Source organism: Rutidosis leptorrhynchoides, chromosome 11, assembly GCF_046630445.1.
Source record: "Rutidosis leptorrhynchoides isolate AG116_Rl617_1_P2 chromosome 11, CSIRO_AGI_Rlap_v1, whole genome shotgun sequence".
In the NCBI taxonomy this organism is placed as follows: domain Eukaryota; kingdom Viridiplantae; phylum Streptophyta; class Magnoliopsida; order Asterales; family Asteraceae; genus Rutidosis; species Rutidosis leptorrhynchoides.
The window spans coordinates 20,013,574-20,029,874 of record NC_092343.1 but is presented as its reverse complement, the minus strand read 5'-3'; the positions used below and the strand labels follow the sequence as shown (position 1 = coordinate 20,029,874).

General features: G+C 32.5%; 1 protein-coding gene across 1 annotated transcript; it reads left to right on the top strand.

Annotated features, from left to right (window-relative positions):
• Positions 1-15,031: 15,031 nt before the first annotated feature.
• On the top strand, positions 15,032-16,073 carry LOC139874342 (putative F-box protein At5g50220). Its single transcript, XM_071861787.1, has 3 exons — positions 15,032-15,074; positions 15,230-15,449; positions 15,533-16,073. The coding sequence occupies exons 1-3, from the start codon at positions 15,032-15,034 to the stop codon at positions 16,071-16,073; spliced, it is 804 nt and encodes a 267-aa protein (XP_071717888.1).
• The last annotated feature ends 228 nt before the right edge of the window (positions 16,074-16,301 follow it).

The window sequence follows — 16,301 nt, the reverse complement described above, 5'->3', positions numbered from 1 at the left end:
ATAACTGAAACGCTTTCTCTTGTTCATCATTCCATTCAAATTTCTTCCCTTTATGCGTTAATGCAGTCAAGGGTTTTGCTATTCTGGAAAAGTCTTGGATGAACCTTCTGTAGTAACCAGCTAGTCCTAAAAACTGGCGTATGTGTTTCGGAGTTTTCGGGGTTTCCCACTTTTTAACAGTTTCTATCTTTACCGGATCCACCTTAATACCTTCTTTGTTCACTATGTGACCGAGGAATTGAACTTCTTCCAACCAAAATGCACACTTTGAAAACTTAGCGTACAATTCTTCCTTCCTCAATACTTCTAACACCTTTCTCAAATGTTCACCGTGTTCTTGGTCATTCTTTGAGTAAATAAGTATGTCATCAATGAAAACAATGACAAACTTGTCAAGGTATGGTCCACAAACTCGGTTCATAAGGTCCATGAACACAGCTGGTGCATTAGTTAAACCAAACGGCATGACCATAAACTCGTAATGACCGTAACGTGTTCTGAAAGCAGTCTTTGGAATATCATCTTCTTTCACCCGCATTTGATGATACCCGGAACGTAAGTCAATCTTTGAATAAATAGACGAGCCTTGTAGTTGATCAAATAAGTCGTCGATTCTCGGTAGTGGGTAGCGGTTCTTGATGGTAAGTTTGTTCAACTCTCGGTAGTCGATACACAACCTGAATGTACCATCTTTCTTCTTGACAAACAAAACAGGAGCTCCCCACGGTGATGTGCTTGGTCGAATGAAACCACGCTCTAAAAGTTCTTGTAATTGGCTTTGCAGTTCTTTCATCTCGCTGGGTGCGAGTCTGTAAGGAGCACGAGCTATTGGTGCAGCTCCTGGTACAAGATCTATTTGAAATTCAACGGATCGATGTGGGGGTAATCCCGGTAATTCTTTCGGAAATACATCGGGAAATTCTTTTGCAATGGGAACATCATTGATGCTCTTTTCTTCAGTTTGTACTTTCTCAACGTGTGCTAGAACAGCATAGCAACCTTTTCTTATTAGTTTTTGTGCCTTCAAATTACTAATAAGATGTAGCTTCGTGTTGCCCTTTTCTCCGTACACCATTAAGGGTTTTCCTTTTTCTCGTATAATGCGAATTGCATTTTTGTAACAAACGATCTCTGCTTTCACTTCTTTCAACCAGTCCATACCGATTATCACATCAAAACTCCCTAACTCTACTGGTATCAAATCAATCTTAAATGTTTCGCTAACCAGTTTAATTTCTCGATTCCGACATATATTATCTGCTGAAATTAATTTACCATTTGCTAATTCGAGTAAAAATTTACTATCCAAAGGTGTCAATGGACAACTTAATTTAGCACAAAAATCACTACTCATCTAGCTTCTATCCGCACCCGAATCAAATAAAACGTAAGCAGATTTATTGTCAATAAGAAACGTACCCGTAACAAGCTCCGGGTCTTCCTGTGCCTCTGCCGCATTAATATTGAAAACTCTTCCGCGGCCTTGTCCATTCGTGTTCTCCTGGTTCGGGCAATTTCTAATAATGTGGCCCGATTTTCCACATTTATAACAAACTACATTGGCATAACTTGCTCCGACACTACTTGCTCCGCCATTACTCGTTCCGACACCATTTGTTCCTTTCGTTCTATTAACCCCTGGTCCGTAGACCTCACACTTCGCCGCGCTATGACCATTTCTTTTACACTTGTTGCAAAATTTGGTGCAGAACCCTGAGTGATACTTTTCACACCTTTGGCATAGCTGCTTCTGATTGTTGTTGTTGTTGCGGTTATTATTATTGTTGGGATGATTGTTGTAGTTGCTGTTGTTGTTGTTGTTGTTGTTGTTATTGTTGTTGTTGGGCCATTTGTTGTAGTTGCGATTGATGTTGCGATTGTTGGGATAATTGTTGCGATTATTGTTGTAATTGCTGTTGTTGTTGTATTGGTGATTCTTATCACCGTTTTCCTCCCACTTTCTTTTGACTTGCTTCACATTGGCCTCTTCAGCAGTCTGTTCTTTAATTCTTTCTTCAATCTGGTTCACTAGTTTGTGAGCCATTCTACATGCCTGTTGTATGGAGGCGGGCTCGTGTGAACTTATATCTTCTTGGATTCTTTCCGGTAATCCTTTCACAAACGCGTCAATCTTCTCTTCCTCATCTTCGAATGCTCCCGGACACAATAGGCACAATTCTGTGAATCGTCTTTCGTACGAGGTAATATCAAATCCTTGGGTTCGTAACCCTCTAAGTTCTGTCTTGAGCTTATTGACCTCGGTTCTGGGACGGTACTTCTCGTTCATCAAGTGCTTGAATGCTGACCACGGTAGTGCGTACGCATCGTCTTGTCCCACTTGCTCTAGATAGGTATTCCACCATGTTAACGCAGAACCTGTGAAGGTATGCGTAGCGTACTTCACTTTGTCCTCTTCATTACACTTACTTATGGCAAACACCGATTCGACCTTCTCGGTCCACCGTTTCAATCCGATCGGTCCTTTGGTTCCATCAAATTCCAAAGGTTTGCAGGCAGTGAATTCTTTGTAGGTGCATCCTACACGATTTCCTGTACTGCTAGATCCAAGGTTATTGTTGGTATGTAGTGCAGCCTGTACTGCGGCTATGTTTGAAGCTAGAAAAGTACGGAATTCCTCTTCATTCATATTCACGGTGTGTCGAGTAGTCGGTGCCATTTCCTTCAAAATAGTCAAATGGAACAAGTTAATCATACAGAATATTAAGAGAAGTTAATAGTATTTCGTAGCATAATATGAACTCATTTATAAAAGCTTTTTCTTCATATTAGCATTTTATAAGTTTAAATTCGGGTAGTACCTACCCGTTAAGTTCATACTTAGTAGCTAATATACAATTCAACTACTACAATTCTATATGAAAAACTGATTATAATAATATTTCGCGTTCAAACTTTTACACAATATTTTACAAACTTACAATACCGCTTATTTTACATATAGCATGAAATATAGCACACAATAAATTTGATACAAGATGGTTGTGAAGATAATTCTAGCTAGTACACAAGTCGTTCAGCAAAGGCAATAAAGACACGTAATTCATACGTCCAGAAACAAGTCATGCATTCTGGTTTTACTAGGATTACTTCCCATCCTTGGTCTTGTGGAACATAACCGTTATGGCCGTTGATAAGACAGCGTGTTGTAATGTCGTCAAAGGGACGAGGGTTACGTAATGTCCAACAGTCCCGTAACAATCTAAAAACCTCATTTCTTACCCCAATTACCGACTCCGTCACTTGTGGGAACGTTTTGTTTAATAGTTGTAGCCCGATGTTCTTGTTCTCACTTTGGTGAGCAGCGAACATTACTAACCCGTAAGCATAACATGCTTCTTTATGTTGCATGTTAGCCGCTTTTTCTAAATCACGAAGTCCTATATTCGGATATACTGAGTCAAAATAATTTCTTAACCCGTTGCGTAAAATAGCATTTGGGTTCCCCGCAATATATGCGTCAAAGTAAACACATCGTAACTTATGGATTTCCCAATGTGATATCCCCCATCTTTCGAACGAAAGCCTTTTATAAACCAAGGCATTCTTGGAACGTTCTTCGAATGTCTTACAAACTGATCTCGCCTTAAATAGTTGTGCCGAAGAATTCTGACCGACTCTAGACAAGATTTCATCAATCATGTCTCCGGGTAGGTCTCTTAAAATATTGGGTTGTCTATCCATTTTGTGTTTTTATACTGTAAAATAGACAAGAGTTAGATTCATAAAAAAAAATACGTATTAATACAAGCAATTTTTACATATATCATAAAGCATAAGCACACTATATTACATATATTACACCACACGAATACAACTATCTTATTCCGACTCGCTTGTTTCTTCTTCTTCGGTTTTGGTTCGTTTTGCCAAGTTTCTAGGGATATATGATGTTCCCCTAATACGAGCCATCGTTTTCCACATTGGTTTAGAAAAACCTGGTGGTTTAGAGGTTCCCGGGTCATTGTTACAACTTAAGGACTTCAGGGGTTGACGATACATATAAAGTTCATCGGGGTTGGAATTAGATTTCTCTATTTTTATGCCCTTTCCCTTATTATTTTCTTTTGCCTTTTTAAATTCAGTTGGGGTAATTTCTATAACATTATCGGAATTCTCGTCGGAATCCGATTCATCGGAGAATTGGTAATCCTCCCAATATTTTGCTTCCTTGGCGGAAACACCATTGACCATAATTAACCTTGGTCGGTTGGTTGAGAATTTTCTTTTACTTAACCGTTTTATTATTTCCCCCACCGGTTCTATTTCTTCATCTGGTTCCGATTCTTCTTCCGGTTCCGATTCTTCTTCCGGTTCCGATTCTTCTTCCGGTTCCTCTTCGGGAACTTGTGAATCAGTCCACGAATCATTCCAATTTACATTTGACTCTTCATTATTATTAGGTGAGTCAATGGGACTTGTTCTAGAGGTAGACATCTATCACATAATATCAAACGCGTTAAGAGATTAATATATCACATAATATTCACATGTAAAAAATATATAGTTTCCAACAAAATTTGTTAAGCAATCATTTTTCAAGTAAACACGGTCGAAGTCCAGACTCACTAATGCATCCTAACAAACTCGATAAAACACACTAATGCAAAATTATGGTTCTCTAAGACCAACGCTTTGATACCAACTGAAATGTCCCGTTCTTATTGTTTAAAAACGTTCCATAATAATTGATTTCGTTGCGAGGTTTTGACCTCTATATGAGACGTTTTTCAAAGACTGCATTCATTTTAAAACAAACCATAACCTTTATTTCATCAATAAAGGTTTAAAAAGCTTTACGTAGATTATCAAATAATGATAATCTAAAATATCCTGTTTACACACGACCATTACATAATGGTTTACAATACAAATATGTTACAACAAAATAAGTTTCTTGAATGCAGTTTTTACACAATATCATACAAGCATGGACTCCAAATCTCGTCCTTATTTAAGTATGCGACAGCGGAAGCTCTTAATAATCACCTTAGAATAAACATGCTTAAAACGTCAACAAAAATGTTGGTGAGTTATAGGTTTAACCTATATATATCAAATCATAATAATAGACCACAAGATTTCATATTTCAATACACATCCCATACATAGAGATAAAAATCATTCATATGGTGAACACCTGGTAACCGACATTAACAAGATGCATATATAAGAATATCCCCATCATTCCGGGACACCCTTCGGATATGATATAAATTTCGAAGTACTAAAGCATCCGGTACTTTGGATGGGGTTTGTTAGGCCCAATAGATCTATCTTTAGGATTCGCATCAATTAGGGTGTCTGTTCCCTAATTCTTAGATTACCAGACTTAATAAAAAGGGGCATATTCGATTTCGATAATTCAACCATAGAATGTAGTTTCACGTACTTGTGTCTATTTTGTAAATCATTTATAAAACCTGCATGTATTCTCATCCCAAAAATATTTGATTTTAAAAGTGGGACTATAACTCACTTTCACAGATTTTTACTTCGTCGGGAAGTAAGACTTGGCCACTGGTTGATTCACGAACCTATAACAATATATACATATATATCAAAGTACGTTCAAAATATATTTACAACACTTTTAATATATTTTGATGTTTTAAGTTTATTAAGTCAGCTGTCCTTGTTAGTAACCTACAACTAGTTGTCCACAGTTAGATGTACAGAAATAAATCGATAAATATTATCTTGAATCAATCCACGACCCAGTGTATACGTATCTCAGTATTGATCACAACTCAAACAATATATATTTTGGAATCAACCTCAACCCTGTATAACTAACTCCAACATTCACATATAGAGTGTCTATGGTTGTTCCGAAATATATATAGATGTGTCGACATGATAGGTCGAAACATTGTATACGTGTCTATGGTATCTCAAGATTACATAATATATAATACAAGTTGATTAAGTTGCGGTTGGAATAGATTTGTTACCAATTTTCACGTAGCTAAAATGAGAAAAATTATCCAATCTTGTTTTACCCATAACTTCTTCATTTTAAATCCGTTTTGAGTGAATCAAATTGCTATGGTTTCATATTGAACTCTATTTTATGAATCTCAATAGAAAACGTATAGATTTATAGTCAGAAAAATAAGTTACCAGTCATTTTTGTAAAGGTAGTCATTTCAGTCGAAAGAACGACGTCTAGATGACCATTTTAGAAAACATACTTCCACTTTGAGTTTAACCATAATTTTTGGATATAGTTTCATGTTCATAATAAAAATCATTTTCTCAGAATAACAACTTTTAAATCAAAGTTTATCATAGTTTTTAATTAAATAACCCAAAACAGCCCGGGGTGTTACTACGACGGCGTAAATCCGGTTTTACGGTGTTTTTCGTGTTTCCAGGTTTTAAATCATTAAGTTAGCATATCATATAGATATAGAATATGTGTTTAGTTGATTTTAAAAGTCAAGTTAGAAGGATTAACTTTTATTTGCGAACAAGTTTAGAATTAACTAAACTATGTTCTAGTGATTACAAGTTTAAACCTTCGAATAAGATAGCTTTATATGTATAAATTGAATGATGTTATGAACATCATTACTACCTCAAGTTCCTTGGATAAACCTACTGGAAATGAGAAAAATAGATCTAGCTTCAAAGGATCCTTGGATGGCTTGAAAGTTCTTGAAGCAGAATCATGACACGAAAACAAGTTCAAGTAAGATCATCACTTGAAATAAGATTGTTATAGTTATAGAAATTGAACCAAAGTTTGAATATGATTATTACCTTGTATTAGAATGATAACCTACTGTAAGAAATAAAGATTTCTTGAGGTTGGATGATCACCTTACAAGATTGGAAGCGAGCTAGCAAACTTGAAAGTATTCTTGATTTTATGCAACTAGAACTTGTAGAATTTATGAAGAACACTTAGAACTTGAAGATAGAACTTGAGAGAGATCAATTAGATGAAGAAAATTGAAGAATGAAAGTGTTTGTAGGTGTTTTTGGTCATTGGTGTATGGATTAGATATAAAGGATATGTAATTTTGTTTTCATGTAAATAAGTCATGAATGATTACTCATATTTTTGTAATTTTATGAGATATTTCATGCTAGTTGCCAAATGATGGTTCCCACATGTGTTAGGTGACTCACATGGGCTGCTAAGAGCTGATCATTGGAGTGTATATACCAATAGTACATACATCTAAAAGCTGTGTATTGTACGAGTACGAATACGGGTGCATACGAGTAGAATTGTTGATGAAACTGAACGAGGATGTAATTGTAAGCATTTTTGTTAAGTAGAAGTATTTTGATAAGTGTATTGAAGTCTTTAAAAAGTGTATAAATACATATTAAAACACTACATGTATATACATTTTAACTGAGTCGTTAAGTCATCGTTAGTCGTTACATGTAAGTGTTGTTTTGAAACCTTTAGGTTAACGATCTTGTTAAATGTTGTTAACCCAATGTTTATAATATCAAATGAGATTTTAAATTATTATATTATCATGATATTATCATGTATGAATATCTCTTAATATGATATATATACATTAAATGTCTTTACAACGATAATCGTTACATATATGTCTCGTTTAAAAATCATTAAGTTAGTAGTCTTGTTTTTACATATGTAGTTCATTGTTAATATACTTAATGATATGTTTACTTATCATAGTATCATGGTAACTATATATATATATCCCTATATATGTCATCATATAGTTTTTACAAGTTTTAACGTTCGTGAATCACCGGTCAACTTGGGTGGTCAATTGTCTATATGAAACATATTTCAATTAATCAAGTCTTAACAAGTTTGATTGCTTAACATGTTGGAAACATTTAATCATGTAAATATCAATCTCAATTAATATATATAAACATGGAAAAGTTCGGGTCACTACATCGGGTCGGGTATCCGACAATTTTCCCATGATGAGAAATCATATATGAGCATGTTATCCAAATTTCATGTTAATTGAAGTTGCGGTTAAGCGGGAAAAAAGTTTGTGAAAATTAAAACAACAAAGAAAATTAGCCTGGGGATATGCGCGGCGCACATTATAGCGTGGAACCAGGTCAGGTACCATTCCATGGGTTAAGCATCTGCACCTTTACATGTGTACGGCGTGCTCAAGGTTGCGCGGCGCGCTTTACTACATAAAAGATGCTGTTTGCCGAATTTGTTAAGTCTCGAACCAAAAATCACCAACTCACAAATAACGAACCGCAAACACTCAAAACATGTATCTTATATCGTTGAAAAGGTATTTTAACGAGGAATACCACTAAACACATATCACCAAACAATTACATCATTTAAAATGACCAAATCCTCATCGAATGATCGTTAAAAGTTCATCATTGAAGTTTCAAGTTCGTAAAACGCATTTTATGATTTGGGAACTTACTACACACATATAATATGCCGTTTCATATGTAATTATGTATACAATACAACTAAACACTTACAAATAACATTGTAAAGCATTTAATGCATCGAATGTTCATTTTAAGATCTATCAAACCCTAACCAAGAATCATAAAATCAATAATCAAGTTAATGTAAGGTTTTCATGTCATCTCACATACCAAAACGAAGCTAATGATGCTAGTAACACTTTTAACACATAAGGTTTATCATCTAACAACATTTAATCAACCAAAATCAAGTATTAAACTAACCCATTTCAAGTGTTCATGCTAGTTACACCAAATAAGAAGATCGAGCATACAAATTACATACACGACATCACAATGAGCCATAGACACTAATTAACACCATTTCAAGTCAAAAAGCACTAAGAATATGAAATCTAGAGTTTTTAGAAAGTTACCCAAATGAGATGAAATTAGTATCAAGTTGTAGAGGATGAAGAGAGGATCACGAATATGTAGTCGGATTTGTTGTGAGCTTCATAGATGTGAAATAGATGATGAATTTGTGAAGTGGGTGTTTGAAAGTAAAAATGGAAGTATGAAGAAGAGATAATAGAGAGTGAGAGATGGAAGGTGGGTGGTGGTGACTAGTTGGCCACTAGTCTCCACTTTGGTCCCTTGGCAACAATAGTCCCCCGAGATTAAAAGAGGGTGCGTGAATTAACCAAACGGATTATTTTAAATACGCGAGAGTAAACGGGAGATGTTGCAATCCAATAACGGAAATGTTAAGAACGTTAGTTAACGGAAGGTACAAATATAGATGACGAAAGATTATTTAAAAAAAAGACGGGCGTTAAAATGAATTAACGAAAAAATGCGAGATGTTACACTTGGAAGCAGTGTCGGAACTTGAACTAGAATAGAAATGAGGCGAGTGTAAAAACTTAATAGAATTTTCATTTTTAGCGGATGTAAACACCAATAAAAACTTTATTTTTAACGTATATATATATATATATATATATATATATATATATATATATATATATATATATATATATATATATATATATATATATATATATATATATATATATATATATATATATATATATATATATTTTAAATCCATATAGAGTGGATGCCCCTACATGTCTTCACAAACATCGGCCACTGTGTGGAAGACCTGAGGTGGTCATCAATCCCAAAATCACCGAACGATGAAGTGAGTTGGACCCAATTATCAAAACCTTATTTCATTTATTATATTGATATCTATAAAACATAGATAGATAGATGGATACGTGTATATATTTATACTAGTGAAATGACCCGTGAAACCACAACTTTGTTTAAACAGAACAATTTAATAATATGTTTCAGGTATTAAGTGAACGTAAATGTTAAAGTCATTTACTTTAATGACCCGTGGAACCACAGATTCCGACTAAAAAACTTGTCGTTATTTTTACAAACATATTGATATATTTAACTTGGTCAAAATAAATGAACAACATTTATTCTTTCACTGCTTTCTTCCAATTTTCATCAGAATTATTATTTTTTTTGTCATAAAAATACAATATTTTATTGAGACATGTATTTCTCATACATATGTAATGTAATTAATCTCGTAAAGAGAACCCATATTTAAATAATAATAATATTATAATAATAACGTTTGTTCTAAAATTGTGTTTTTATATTTTTAATAATACTTATTAGTGATAATAAATGCCTCTTTAATTTTCTTTTTTTAAAACTAAAATACAATTATTATATGAAGGCAGTACAATATGCTTCAAAGTTTATACATGTGTTTATGGGGTATTTTGCAAAAGATTATACAATTTATTTTAAAGTTTGTCATATGGTCATGTGGTGTTTTATTATAAGGTTGTACATAGGGATGACAAAGGTCACCTGATTCAGTGGATATCCATCCGATCCACCCGCTTCGTGATGGATATGGATGAAACTAAATGGATATGGATACGAATATGGATGAACTTAAATGGATATGCATATGGACATGGATGAAAATTTTCATCCATGGATATATCCATTATCACCCGAAATACATATATAAATACATATATATATATAGAGATATACTTACATTTTTACAATATCAAATGCATTTATCGTTACATTTACATTTTGTTTGTAAGCTTATAACAAAATAACTATGATATATATTCAGTAAAACACGTATATGTAACAAAATATACATACAAATTCCATATTTAATTTTTTATTATATGTTTAATAGTAAATTTAACAAATTATGTTCTATCTTCGACAAAGATTACACATTTTTGTGGATAGATTTTAGTTATGTCATGTTATATATATTTTTACTATATTACGTTTATGTTTACATAGCATATTAGGAAATATTATTAATTTTTTTTTAATATTCAATGGATATCTATTAACCCGCTACATTCAATGGATATGGATATGGATGGATGAACTGAAAATAATGGATATGGATATGGATGAAAAAAACTAAATGAATATGGATATGGATATGGATATGACATCGCCCGATCCATATATGATCTATTGTCATCAGTCATTACTAGTTGTAAATAATGTTTCAAATATTGTATATATGGTCATGGGGGTATTTTACCATAAGATTGTACATAATGTTTAAAATATTGTACATATGGTAATGGGGGTATTTTCTTTATATATCATGTTTATATTTTTATTAAGAATAATTAATTATATTAATGACATCATTATGAGGGGTTTAAATTTTTTTTATTTAATTTTGATTTTTTTTTAAAACTTGAATAATCTTTATTTATGACATCATCATTTTAGAAATTTATATGATACTATAGATAGATATACCGTATTAAAGTTATATTATATTATATATTATTAATTATTATTATTAATTATTTTATTATTATTATTATTATTATTATTATTATTATTATTATTATTATTATTATTATTAGTTTATAACTCGCATTTAAACTTGACTTATTATGGTAAATATGTTGAAGTAAGTATTATATAACGCCTTTATTAAATATGATTATTAAGTGTGTAAACTATAAGTTGTTATTAAATATCTATAGGGATAGGGATGAGTGGATGACACTTCATGCGTCAGGTAGGAATCCCTTAAATTTGTGATGCGTTCATCATGATTTTTTCCTTATTCGTCAGAGCCCTTGTAACGGGCTAATATTTTTGACCATATTTGTAACGACCCGGATTATTCCGATTGTTTTATACTTATGAGATTAATATTTACATAAAATAAACCTTACCAACATGATAAGCAATCCAAACTGTTGAGACTTATGTTTTTGAAAAGAGTTTCACACAACGTTTGACCGTCCAATTTGACCGATGATATCACGAACTATATAACACACGATAATTATACGATTATGTATATGTACATATCTATACATATTTAACATGATTTAAGGATGGTTTAACATTTCATTGTGAACTAACAACAATGAGTTATAAGTATACTTTGAGACCACTAACTTAAGTTTTCAAAACGATAACTATATGTAACGTTCTTTGACATATATACTTACAATCTATAATGTGTTGGTGATCTATGTCACCAATATGATTTAAGTGTAATGGGATTAATTTGTAACCAAAATAATCTTGATAAATATCGAACAAGTTTGGGGAAGTGTGGAGTGCACACTTGTTTGAACTTATCTTGATTATGACGGGGGTTCGGGGGCAGCGCCCCCGATAAGCGGGGTCCAAGGGGTGGCAACCTCTGGCGGGGTCCAAGGGGCAGAGCCCCTGGCTGGGGTCGAGCTGCCAGGTCAGCTTGGAAATTTTTTTTTTGGGCTAACATTGCTTTATTAAAAATGTCTTAAAATTTTATTTTGGCCCGGTTTGACCCAAAAATAAAAGCCCATGATTGTACGCAACACGTCATTTGACAACACGGTACTTTATGTACGCAACACGTCACTTGACAACATGGTACCATGGGTCGAGATTAATTCTGATCAATACGAATACGATGGGGTCTTTATTTATTTTATTTAAGCAACTAATTGTGGACCACTAACATCGGACTGCTAACTACGGACTAAGAAAATATTAAAAGTATTAAAAGTATATACATATATATGTAACGATTACTTGAAAAGAAAATATGTTGATATATTATATATATGGTTAGGTTTGTGATATCAATCGGAGACCAATTCGTGTTTATTACCTTCAAAGCAAAAGTGAGTATATAGTCCCACTTTTAAACTCTAAATATTTCGGGATGAGAATACATGCATTTTATGATTTACGTTATGGACACAAGTGATTAAAAATATATATTCTACGTTGAGTTGTACCACTGGCATACTTCTCTGTAACTTGGTAACTACTATTTACATGAGGTATTGTAAACGCGAATCCTGTTGATAGATCTATCGGGCCTGACAACCCCAACCGGACTGGACGACCAGTATTCAACGGTTGAACAGTACTTCGTTTCGGTGACTACACTTGGTACGGTGTAGTAAGATTTCATAATAAAGGGAATATGCGACGTTGATTAAATGTTAAGTATGGTTATCAAGTGCTCAACAACTTAGAATATTTTTATTAAAACGTTTATATATGAAATCTTGTGGTCTATATTTATAACGCTGCCGGCATTAAACCTATATCTCACCAACTTTATGTTGACGTTTTAAGCATGTTTATTCTCAGGTGATAACTAAAAGCTTCCGCTGCAACATGTTGAATTTAAGCAAGATCTTGAGTATGCATATTTGTGTCAAAAATAAAACTGCATATCGGAGGATTTGTAATGTAAAATATGTTGTAAGTCGTATTGTTATTATCACATGTAAAGTTTGTAAGTCTAAGATTATCGCTAAACGATAATCATTATTAAGTTGTTTAAACCTTGTATTTGTAATAAAAGCTATGGTTTGTATTGTAAAAACGAATGCAGTTTTTATGTCGCATATAGAGGTCAATACCTCGCGATGAAATCATATGTTATTGTATTCGTCCTTATGGTTAAGGTCGGGTTATGACAATAGTCATGATCCGCGAATACCCATGACCCGCGAGCAAACTCACACGTTTTAAGTATAATAAAGTGTAGTTAAATATAAGTATATAGGTGACAGGTATACTCACGTGTTGTTTAGCGAGTATGATATATCCATGACCCGAATCCCCGTTAATAGGTAGAAAAATAGATGAAATTTGATTAATTTTTTTTTTTATATGTGTGTACGAAATGAGATGAGATTTAGTACGTTATTTGAGGATAACTCTCAAATATTCAAAGTATTACCAACTTATAAGGATCGACTATATAAGAAGAGAAGAGATTATTATTATTATTATTATATTATTATTATTATTTTTATTATTATTATTATTATTATTATTATTATTATTATTATTATTATTATTATTATTATTATTACTACTATTATTATTATTATTATTATTACTATTATTATTATTATTATTATTATTATTATGCTTAACACTTAATTCGGGGTATTTATTTATTTTAATCTATAGTTTCTATTAAAATCCTATAATGATGATGTCATTATTAAGCTAATTCCTTTATTAAAAAAATCAAAAAGAAAAAGAAAAAAATTTAAGTCCTTAAGTTGATGTCATTAATCTAATTAATGACTATTTATATTAAACTACTTATTTATTTATTTCATATTTTTCGGGGAAAAAATTCACTCTAATTAATTATTATTATATTATTATTCAAATTCACAAATGAGTTCTCTTTACGAGATTAATTACGTTATATATATATATATATATATATATATATATATATATATATATATATATATATATATATATATATATATATATATATATATGCGAAATACATGTCTCAATAAAATGTTCTGTGTAGGCTTTTATAACAAGGAAAATAGTAATTTTGATGAAAATTGAAAGATGATGGTGAGAGAATATATGTAGTTCATTTATTCCGACTAAGTTAATTACATCAATGTGTCTGTAAAACCAACGAGAAGTTTCTTAGTCGGAATCTGACGGGTCATTAAACTAAATGACTTTAGCGTTAAATTAACTTAATACCTAAAATATATCATTAAACTGTTTCGTTTAAACAAATCTATGGATTCACGGGTCATTTCAGGTCATTTCACTAAGTAAACAATATAACACTCTAGATAATCACTCGTATATACTTCATAGGAAGAAATTGTAATGCGAATCTATTTCCAAAAGAAATGACCGAATTTAAGGAATTTGTAGCATAAATTCATAGTTATCTAAAGGTTAGATTTTTCATAATTATTTTCCAAAAATAAAAAATAGAGATTTCCCGTCAATTGCTGAAAACATTGTTATAAATATTGATAGACGATAGAATGATAGATAGGTTACGTACATCTTAAAAGAAAAAAAGAAAGAGAGAGAGAGATATAAAAAAAACAACGATGGCAAATTACATACCTTTAGTTCTACAAATTAAAATCCTTTGTCGTCTTCCTGTTGAATCATTGATTCGATTTCGATCAAGTCTCGAAAGAATGGAAATCTTTGATTGATAGCTCTGCATTCAGTTCCGATTACATTGTCCACCAAGCTCAACGACGTCGTCTTCTTTTAAATGTGCACGAAGGCGACGTGGATGATGATCATGAAAGAGGAGAGTATTGTTTGCTAGTTGATGATGATGATTCTTTCACCCAACACAAGATTTCGTTAACGCATCCTCTGTCTGTTAATCGACTTAAAATTTTGAAGCAATATTCAAAGTTTGTAGGTTGTTCTCATGGCTTGCTTTGTTTTACTGGTTATTATCTAGGTGAAGATGATGATTCTTTAAATTGTTATGTTATTTGGAATCCTTCCATACGAAAATCTGTAGTAATTGATGTGCCATATAATACTGGAACTGTTTATGTTGGTTTTGGATTTTATCCCAACTCTCTTGACCCTAAGATTGTTAGAATACTTAATTACTTATGCATACAGCTCCACGTGATTATCAATGGAAAGTTTGGCTTAAACTTTGGCGAGTTGAGGTATTTACATTAAGTACAGGGGTTTGGTGAAGTCCGTTAACAAAATTTGTTCCTAGTAGATGGTTCAATATCAAATTGTGGAGTCGAATTCCATTAGTTTTAAACGGGTTTATTTTCTGGTGTGCCGAAGTAGGAAATAGTTTTGAAAATAATAGCACTTATACGATTGTATCGTTTGATTTGGCTAGTGAAGAATTTACAAAAATAGACGTTCCAGATGAGTTAGCCTGCGATAACTTCTACATGTTTAAATTAAGAGATTCTCTAGGTGTGGTTCAAAGAAAAATAATGGAATCAAAAGAAGTTCACAAGGTGTGGTTAATGGACCATGTTTCAAAATCGTTTATCGAGCTCGAGGACTTCACTGTTACCTTACCAGAGAAGTGGAAGGTAGTGGGATTCAGGGATAATGAGCAACTTATAATTGTGAAGATCGATGAACAGAGATCGGAGCTTGTAGCTTATGAACCTTACTCGAAACAGTTCAACAATCTTGGGTTTTATGTTGATTGTTCCTATGTTAACTCCTCGTACACAGAATCACTACTTCTGCTTAATCAACCGGACACACTAAATGACTATGAAGGTGATGCATACGTAACAGGTTCTGAATTAAAGATTTGAAATTTATCTATTGAGTTTTGGAGCATGAAGCAAGGAATATATGAATTGAAGATGATGAAAGTCCAAATTATATGTTTACATTTAATTATGTTAATTTTTATAACCTTAAAGCTCGCTTTTTAAGATTGTTTATTTATCAAATGTATGATCGAACATTTAGAGGGGGGATAGTTACATCACTAATTGAATCAAAATCTAATTGTATTGAACTCAACTTTTTATGATATG

What these genes read in the sequence shown, in the direction of transcription:
- LOC139874342 (XM_071861787.1), top strand. Translation starts at nt 15,032, where the DNA reads ATGTGCACGAAGGCGACGTGGATGATGATCATGAAAGAGGAGA. An exon ending in GATGATCATGAAAGAGGAGA is followed by an intron (nt 15,075 to 15,229) that starts GTATTGTTTGCT and finishes GTTATTATCTAG; the next exon opens with GTGAAGATGATGATTCTTTA. An exon ending in TTAAACTTTGGCGAGTTGAG is followed by an intron (nt 15,450 to 15,532) that starts GTATTTACATTA and finishes CAAATTGTGGAG; the next exon opens with TCGAATTCCATTAGTTTTAA.